General features: G+C 35.3%; 2 protein-coding genes across 5 annotated transcripts; both read right to left on the bottom strand.

Annotated features, from left to right (window-relative positions):
- LOC117628946 (transaldolase-like) lies at nucleotides 1-1,316 on the bottom strand. Its single transcript, XM_034361489.1, has 6 exons — nucleotides 1,190-1,316; nucleotides 973-1,072; nucleotides 806-884; nucleotides 418-493; nucleotides 213-296; nucleotides 1-126 (listed from the first exon to the last, which is right to left on the bottom strand). Exons 1-6 carry the CDS (start codon nucleotides 1,238-1,240, stop codon nucleotides 1-3), a joined length of 516 nt encoding a protein of 171 aa, XP_034217380.1. The 5' UTR covers nucleotides 1,241-1,316.
- Nucleotides 1,317-2,435: 1,119 nt separating this feature from the next.
- Nucleotides 2,436-7,867, bottom strand: LOC117628815 (probable trehalose-phosphate phosphatase F). 4 transcript variants are annotated; one of them, XM_034361345.1, is made up of 13 exons: nucleotides 7,759-7,867; nucleotides 7,628-7,666; nucleotides 5,057-5,182; nucleotides 4,445-4,957; nucleotides 4,206-4,346; nucleotides 4,047-4,118; nucleotides 3,785-3,910; nucleotides 3,537-3,695; nucleotides 3,357-3,434; nucleotides 3,168-3,237; nucleotides 3,004-3,074; nucleotides 2,817-2,912; nucleotides 2,436-2,706 (listed from the first exon to the last, which is right to left on the bottom strand). In XM_034361345.1, the coding sequence occupies exons 4-13, from the start codon at nucleotides 4,736-4,738 to the stop codon at nucleotides 2,647-2,649; spliced, it is 1,167 nt and encodes a 388-aa protein (XP_034217236.1). In that variant the 5' UTR covers nucleotides 4,739-4,957; nucleotides 5,057-5,182; nucleotides 7,628-7,666; nucleotides 7,759-7,867; the 3' UTR covers nucleotides 2,436-2,646. The 4 variants fall into 4 exon arrangements, with proteins under 4 accessions (XP_034217236.1, XP_034217238.1, XP_034217235.1 ...); XM_034361347.1 differs by lacking the exon at nucleotides 7,759-7,867 and having other exon boundaries at nucleotides 4,445-4,762; nucleotides 4,857-4,957; nucleotides 7,628-7,745; XM_034361344.1 differs by lacking the exon at nucleotides 7,759-7,867 and having other exon boundaries at nucleotides 7,628-7,745.
- Nucleotides 7,868-8,507: the final 640 nt, after the last annotated feature.

Genomic DNA, 8,507 nt, shown 5'->3' with positions numbered 1-8,507 from the left:
TTACCAGGAAGAAACGAATACCTTTCTGATAATGCCATGCGTGTCATAAGCAAGACGTGCATCCACCTCAGTAGACACTCGGCCAGGAACTAGTTTCGCCAAATAACCACCAACATTCACTAAAGCCTACACGCGCATAACTAAATTTTGAATAATATGATCAATCTAACAAGGCATAGGTATTTCTAATGACAAGATACAAGAAAACCAACCTTGTTACTGAAACATGACAATCTCAATTCGGAGTTTTCATGCTTATTACACTCTGAATCCGCCAATGCCATATCCACAGCATTCTACACCAAAGAAAAATTAATCAGAAAACACATGTAGTCCCATATCGAAATTGGAAAGCACATGTAATTTCTTATCTATTTTTCGAAAAATTTCTTCCCCAATGGAAGATTGAAGGCTTACTCTAAATATGGTGTCAGGGAGGCTACATATACCCAAGAGTAGGGAAGAGCTCACTGTAGCAGCGGTTGGAGGAAACCTTTTCATAAATAATCAGTAAACAGCCAAAAGTTCAAAATTTTGAAATAATCCTTCATGAAACCATGCAAAAATATGAAATAAATGAAATTTTAAACAAATGGATATGCTACTTTATTACTCCGAGTTTCTGTTGCTACCAAACTAAAATCTAAAAAAGTAAATGAAGATTAGAGCTATTCTGATCATTAAGCAAAGACATTATTATCAGTTCAGAAGAAATTCTGATTCATAATTTACAGCATGATCATGAAAATTTCAAATTCCACTTCCACAAAAACAAGCAAAAGAAAAAGAATATATATTTAGATACCTCTCGAAGTCATCGAAAATGACGGTGTCTGGAACGATCTCACTGAAGCTAGAGACGAGGTCCAATTCTGTGGTTGAACCTGAAAATCCAATTCAACCAAAAATGAAAAAAAAGAAAAAAAGAAGCAAAGCTGAGTATTGAGACACTGAGACAGAAAGCTCACTGACCGGTGTCGAGAGCGGAGGCCCGAATGACAGGAAATGATCGCTGGAAGTTGAAGAGCAGATTGGAAGCTGGAGATCCATTGGAAAACCTCAGCCTTGTTCCCTGCTATGATTAATTTTGAATGTAAAACAAAAAAATCAAGGTTTACAGCTCGTACAGCAATAGTTAACGAAGCAGAGCTGGGAGAGAGGAGATAGAGATAGAGAGTCTTGAGTGCACCTGGAAAGACGAGACAGCTGAGGAGGGCGGAGATTGCAAAGAGACTGACATTTTTGGGCTTCGCTCGAAATCGGTAGCAGTTGGAACTTGGAAGTTATTTGGGCGGATCAGTGAGGCATGTTTTTATATGTACACACCTCATCCTCTGTTTCCAAAAAAAAAAAAAAAAAAAAAAAAAAAAACACCTCATCCTCCGAATTTTAATGATGCTTTTTTGTTATGGACATTTTCACTTTGTCTATGTAAAAACATGTTACATGCAAGGAAAATGTTTTGCAACCATGTCTTTTTAGAAAGAAGACTGTCCTAAGTTGGAAGTATCCATCTCTATTGATTTAGGGAAAGAAAAAAAAAATATTGTGAAATCTATTTAAAACACGCGTCATGTTATTATCGATATGTTATGTGATGTAATAAATTTATATATATAATCACATACATATTGTATGTTTTTTTTAAAAGGGTAAAATGGACTTCATTAATCACATCAACATGACAAAGATATGTCGGCATGGGTATAGTGGCCTCGTTAAAATCTCCCTAGAGAAAACCCAATGGGATAAAACTTCAGGGAATGTAAAAGAGTGCCACACATGCCAGTTTACACTTGAAGACTTAAATGGACACTATACCCCCTGTACAATTTCAAAATCAAACTTTGAATTGGGGTAAATGATGTCTAGAACTATGCCTTAATAAATAGTTTTGAAGATAATATATAAAAAAAAAGGTACTTCATAAGAAGTCGGATAATGGATATAGATGATAAAAACAAGGACGATAATTTGAGGATTTTTTGAGTTGAGAGAGAAGTCCTTTGTATTCTCCGCTAGGCAAATATTGGGAGATTGTGTTTTGTTTTGTGACCCCATTTGATTGTTTTTTATGAAGTACAATGGGCCTTGCAAAGCTTCCAAGTTATTTCAGTACTGGGTTAAGTGATAAAGTCCAAAATGCCAGCCTTGCTGATCTTTCTAACAAACAAAATTGTTCTTCTTCTGCTTTTCACTTTGCATGGTTGAAAATTGATTGGTTTCGATGTAGTTATACTTAAGTTAACCCCAATAATATCTTTTCGACATACGGTTTTAACGTGTAAGTTGTCGAAATTTAAATCCCAAAAGTGCAGGATCCAAAGTGAAATAAAAATTTGAGAAGTTTTTGTGCAGTACACTGAAACAGTTTGTGACATTCCACAAAGTCTACAAGATTAGAAGGAACCATCTTGGTAAGGAAAGCTTTGAGAGATGAAAATGGGGAGAAAATACTTATTTTTTATAAGCCAAAGACATGAAATAACAAAATAACTGAGAAGCTGTGAACTGACAACTGAGGTTGTAACATAACAGCAGCTGCTTTTAGCAGCCTTGAGTTCTTGAGGAGTACAAAATTAAAAAAAAAAAAAACTAAATGCCTATTATACTATATTTCAGATCAACTAAGTGCTCCCTTAGCATTTAATTGGCTTCTTCCTCCTCCTCCTTCCATCTCACCAAGGACTTGAGAAATTCCATGACCTGCATAAAAATTTCAATGGATTTTTTGAGATGAAATTAAAAATAACACAGCCGACATGCCTGCAAATTCACACATAATACATTATACATATTAAGGATGAGAGTAAAACCTCTGATGGGTCCTTGAGAGAGTAGAAGGCACTGGTTTCTTTTGGAACCGGCGACACCAGAATTCCATAACCACGCTTCTTATTCTTCTTCAAGAACTGAAACAATGTATGAAGATTTTGTATTTAGTGTCAATGTTACGAACTCTTGTGGGTAAGATTAGTTAAAATGCAGTGATGGTAGTGTCACCTTGAATGCATCTTCATCGGTCCTATCATCACCAATGTAAATTGGGAGCACATCATCCCTACCATTTAGCCCTGCACCATTTGTCCAGGTTCTCATAGTGTGAATATGTATCATTTAAGAGAGAGAGAGAGAGAGAGAGAGAGAGAGAGAGAGAGGTTCAGTACCAAGAGATTCGAGCAGAAATTCAACTGCTTTTCCCTTGTTCCAGTCAATAACAGGGCGGACCTCTAAAACCTGCAAGAAAAAACAATGTCCAAATTTATATGTTAGATGGAACGAATTTGGGTTATTAATGCAAATGATAATAAGATGAAAAAGCAACAAGATTAAGGCAAACCAGTGAGATTAATTACCTTCCGCCCATGAGTTAATCGTAAACGAGGGTAGTCTTTGAGAATATCATGAACACTTTGTGCAATTGTAGACCAATTCTGAAGTCAGAACACATGCCAAAAATAACCAAAACAAGTCAGACAAACTCTTGCAGATGCAATTGTAAGCTTTCTTCTATTCTTCTTTAAGTAAATGCTTACTTTCTCATCTACATTACGGTAATGTACAGAGGCGCAAAACTTGTGATTTTCAACTTTTGCACCTTTGATCCCTTTAGTATTCTCGACGAGGGTTCTAAAAACCTCGTCGATCATAGGTATAAACTCCCTAGCAGGCTGGAAGAGGTTTACCTCCTTACCCTGCCATATCAAAGACAGATAATGAGAACTCAACTGAAAAAAATTATACAATAGTGCAAAGGACTTGTAGAATTTTATTGTCATGTTACCTGTTGGTCAGTAGATTTCACACAGTTTGGATGGTCATTGGAGTCTGTATTAGTGACAGGACCCATTATGTCCATTCCATGACTACCAGCATAGTAAAGTTCTGTTAGTCCTACCAAATCATATACCTGAAACAAATCCGCTCATCAGACTGCCCTAATGACCGGCATTCGAATGGCATCCACACAAGGACCAAATAGACAAGATGAAATTAAACTATGAGTCCCAAAAAAAAGTGGGGGGAGGGGGAAATGCTGCAGCTACCTTATCGCGGCTTCTTCCACTAATAATAGCAGTTGGAAAATGCTTCGCAACGTTTCTTACAGCAGAACGCATCTGGCAACAGTTTCTTTTGGTTTCAGACACAGAAGAGAAATAAAAGTCGAAATTTATAAGCATAAAACAACAAAACACAATTCTTACAGCATTAGACATTATTGCACGGTCAGGGTCATCAACTATCGGGGAAAGAGTCCCATCATAATCTAGAAATATTGCTATCTTCTTGTTCCTTGCAAAATTTGTAATCCGCTCGAACGAATTCAGTGCTGATGGATGCTTAAGCTGCATCATCACAGAGAGCACAAGACGAATAAGTTTTGAAGTCATACAAGAACAAATGGATATAAACTGCCAAGTTATTAGAAGAGAAGCAAATATACCATCCAAGAGCAGTAAGCATTATCAACATCATCTGAAGCAACCTCAAAATTGAAATCCTTAATGAGCTTCTTCCGGGGAGGTGAAGAGGATTTCATGGCATCAAGCCAACCATTGGACCGAACATCATCGAGCTTTCCTGGCTTTTTCCTTGGGATGTTAATGTACTTGCCAGAGGAGAATGATGCTCCTTGCTGTGAGTATGGCAACAAACTAGAATGGAGGCCTAGTCTTGACTTACTTATCGGTGGAGGGTCAGTGAGGACCGAAGCAGCATGATTTGTCTTCAACTCCATCGGATCCAGTTTCGTTGCCAAGTGCTAATCAAAGTGACAAAGTTTTGTAGTTTGTAGTGTTTAAAATGAATGGCTCTGTCAACAACACAGAGTATGCTCCTAAGTTCAAGAAATATACTTGTTTTAGCCGACCCTTTTGTCAATGAAAAACCACCTCTTCAACGTTTTCTTGTCACTGCTGTTGGGTGAGCAGTCCATTAAGCACAGAGTTCCTCAAAACTGTCATGACATTAAAGCGTCAAATGGAAAGATAAAAAACAACCAGCTTCAGAATACCAATGTCCAAACCAAATTCACACCAAGTGTTCAGAGTCACACCTTCTCATCCCCAGAACAACACTGCATTCATAAAAGGCGGTCAAACATTCTTCGTACAAGGGTCTTCGGGAGGAAAGGATATAGGTATATGGTTTCAAATTGCAGCAAGTTGTCCTAAGCCTCTTCCTGCAGAACCATAAAATAAGTGGCTTAAGTATTGGTGTATAACAGTATATGCACATGTAAATGAACATTTGCTTCAAGTTTCAACTACAACACTTGCAAATTGCAATCACTTTTACCAGGGTGAACTTAAAGCATATCAAAGGGCAGTTAAAATAGGGTTGGCACTCAAAACAATCCAGAAGCAAATGAAAATCTATGGTGCTTAAGAGTTGCAGGAACAAAAGACTTTGAAGGGAAGGTAATTTATATGCCATGTGGTAAAAAAACACCAACTCTATAGGACTCATGAGATCCATATAAATTGACAGAAAACACATGTGACTCTTTACAACCACCCCAAACAAAAACAAAGTCAAACTAATTTGATAATTTATTGATGCATTAAAAAAGGGGCACAATGCACAAGTCAATTAATACATAGATTCCTTTGATTAACATAATTAGTCATAGTTAAATATATTCTTACCAAAGATTTGGACATGGAGGCTACCTAATTTTTGAGTTTAAACAAAAGACAATAATTACTGCATGCAGGGCAAAGGGATGGTCAGGTGTAGTATATATTAGGCCATTTCTCAAAGACCCCACCATTGAATGCTGGCAATAAACTATACCACAAATACAAGTTTTCTTGGCATTATATCAACTTATGTTGTGATTGAAATTCAGCAGAAATTATATAAGTTGCTATCTACAAAGTATTATGGTCAGTTCAGTTTGGGTTGGTTCGGTTTTGGGTTCAATTAAGATACCGAATCAATGACCTTAATTTGCTAATAATTGAAACTAAAATCAAACCAATATGTAGGTATAAACCGGTGGGAGTACTGTTCAATTTAATTTCCCAAAAAGATAGCATTAGTATTCTTTCCCAAAATTAAGCTTCAAACAACCAAGATCATTGACTACATAGCTCTAGAAAATAAAGATAAAATAACAATGGAGAAAGAAAAAAAAAATCAACCCAAACAGCTATTGATAAAATAAGAAATAGCATTAAAAATGAATCATATGTGCAATCAGATAATAAAATATACACACAAGATATAAACCATTAAAATATACACTTGAATTTAAATGTTAACAACCTATATAGAGTATAATAATCTAACTATATTTATATTTTATGTATGCATATAATGCTATACATCATCATCTAGTTACTTTATAGAAGCAAAATATAAATTGGGCTCATTAAATAAAAATTCAACCATACCAAGACATAATGCACAACTCCTATTGTGGGCCACTATGAGATTGAAATGCAAGGTTTTCTGGCTCGATCATTCAGAACAAAAATCACTCTATGCAAATGGTTTTCTTCCAGAATAAAAATAAAAAGTGTAATGTTTTTTTCTCCATAGTAATTCACGAAAAGCTGAAGCTGAATCGGAAGGAGCCATAGATCTAAAGAATTCATCACCTTCCGAATTGATTAAATTAAAAATAATATAAATTATTTCATATATATATATATATATATATAAAGTTCGAAACAAAACAATTCCCCGTGCTGTGACAAGACATCACAACTACCACAACGAACGTAATATTTAATCCCCACCAGAAAAAAAAAATACAAAGTATTCAAAACGTAAACACTTTCTGAAGACATCACAAGTGGAAAAATAAATTAATCACATAGATTGTCACGTGAAAAAATTATCAAGTTCATAATGAATAGATAATAAATAAATAAATAAATAAAAGAATTTGGTTTGAAAAATTGCACCCAGAAAAGCAAATAAAGCTTCTGGTTCAAAGTCCATGAGGCTTTTTGTTTTATAAGCTACATCAAGGGAGGTGATTTAGGCACGTTGTGAAAATTTCAACATATTTTCCTCAGTTCACAGCAACCGACAAAATAGAAATCCGTACTAAAATAAGGTAAAATTAACATATTGGCTGTCAAGTCATTTTCTTTAATACAAATCATATCAGATTTCCACCCATCAACAAATCCCATTTTCAAACACCAAGATTTTGCAAAAAAAATATATGAAAGATGATTGATCCATCAAACAAAAACTTGCAGCATATATATAAATGTTGACAGCAACACACATCCATTAATTAATATATCATGATTCATATGGTCCATAAGCCAACCATATATGTCATGGATTTAACAGCAACAAAACTGATGAAGCTATCCAAAAGTAAATGGCCTAGGGGCTCATGGTCATGACACCAAAAGCTCCACCATAATCCATGAAAAAGGCTTCATCTTTGCCATAATTGGGAGACAAAAACAAAAGGGTTTGCTTTCTAATCAGTAAAAAAGCTAAATCGAGCGACTTTGGGTAAAGATCTGAGAAGAAAAACTCAGAAGAAAGGTAAAATGATTGGTTTTGGTCATGTTATATGGATCCAAACAGCATTTGCTTGTATATGATATCAACGAAAACAGAAAAGAAAAATTAAAGAGAAGGAAAATTGTATAACCTGATCTTTAATAGTCGATGAAGAAGAGACTGAATTAACCTGGAAATGAAAGAACCTCACATAAACAAGCATTCACAGGCGGCCAAATAATTGGAAGGGAGAGAGAGAGAGAGAGAGAGAGAGATGATCACCCGCCTGGGAGAGAAAGTAGCTGGAAACCCTAAAAATGGCGAGGGGAGAAGAGAGAGGGAGGCAAAGATACGAAATGCAACAGAAAGAGAGAAAAATCAGAGAGAAAGGGAAGGAAGGATCTCAAGGCCGAAAGTTTGGGTATTTATAGAGTTCTGAGAGGCCAATTAACAATTAATAGACGTGTTTAACAAGGAAACCTATTTGGTTGTTGAATTAGGAAACACCACACCATATAATTTACCGTATTAGGTACTTTAATTTAAGCAATTAAACAATAAAAAAGTCCGCTAAACATGTGTGCGGCCTGTGTGTTTTGATTACCACTTGTATTTCATTTGAAGTAATCCAACGTGTACGTGTGATATAGTTATGTTTCCAGGCTTTTTTCGGTACAATGTCCGTAGATTCCTTAAAATAAGTATTATTCATGAAAAAAATCAACTGAATTATAACGGTTTAGTTATTTGATTATCCACATTTTTGTTTCCGTTTAATTTATCGAACAGTATTTTTTTTTCCCATTTTAAATGACCAACACCTTTTAGTCTAGGATGATTCTTGAATGAGGATTGCATTGTGGGGTAGTCCTATAAAAGATGTGTGTACTTTTATGAAAATAAAGACATCTTTAACATAGAAACACTTGTTATGTGTCAACGTTAAAAAGATGTAATGTGTACATCTGACTTTAGCATTAACCGAAATATCGTTACTTGTTACGTAGATACATGATATACTTGTGAGTTAT

This window comes from Prunus dulcis, chromosome 5, assembly GCF_902201215.1.
Source record: "Prunus dulcis chromosome 5, ALMONDv2, whole genome shotgun sequence".
Taxonomy (NCBI): Eukaryota; Viridiplantae; Streptophyta; class Magnoliopsida; order Rosales; family Rosaceae; genus Prunus; species Prunus dulcis.
This window is presented reverse-complemented; position numbering and strand designations above follow the sequence as displayed.

What these genes read in the sequence shown, in the direction of transcription:
- LOC117628946 (XM_034361489.1), bottom strand. Translation starts at nt 1,240, where the DNA reads ATGTCAGTCTCTTTGCAATCTCCGCCCTCCTCAGCTGTCTCGTCTTTC. An exon ending in CAGCTGTCTCGTCTTTCCAG is followed by an intron (nt 1,073 to 1,189) that starts GTGCACTCAAGA and finishes TAATCATAGCAG; the next exon opens with GGAACAAGGCTGAGGTTTTC. An exon ending in TCCCTGACACCATATTTAGA is followed by an intron (nt 297 to 417) that starts GTAAGCCTTCAA and finishes TCTTTGGTGTAG; the next exon opens with AATGCTGTGGATATGGCATT.
- LOC117628815 (XM_034361345.1), bottom strand. Translation starts at nt 4,738, where the DNA reads ATGGAGTTGAAGACAAATCATGCTGCTTCGGTCCTCACTGACCCTCCA. An exon ending in ATTTCTGCTCGAATCTCTTG is followed by an intron (nt 3,075 to 3,167) that starts GTACTGAACCTC and finishes CAAATGGTGCAG; the next exon opens with GGCTAAATGGTAGGGATGAT. An exon ending in CCGATGAAGATGCATTCAAG is followed by an intron (nt 2,913 to 3,003) that starts GTGACACTACCA and finishes ACATTGTTTCAG; the next exon opens with TTCTTGAAGAAGAATAAGAA.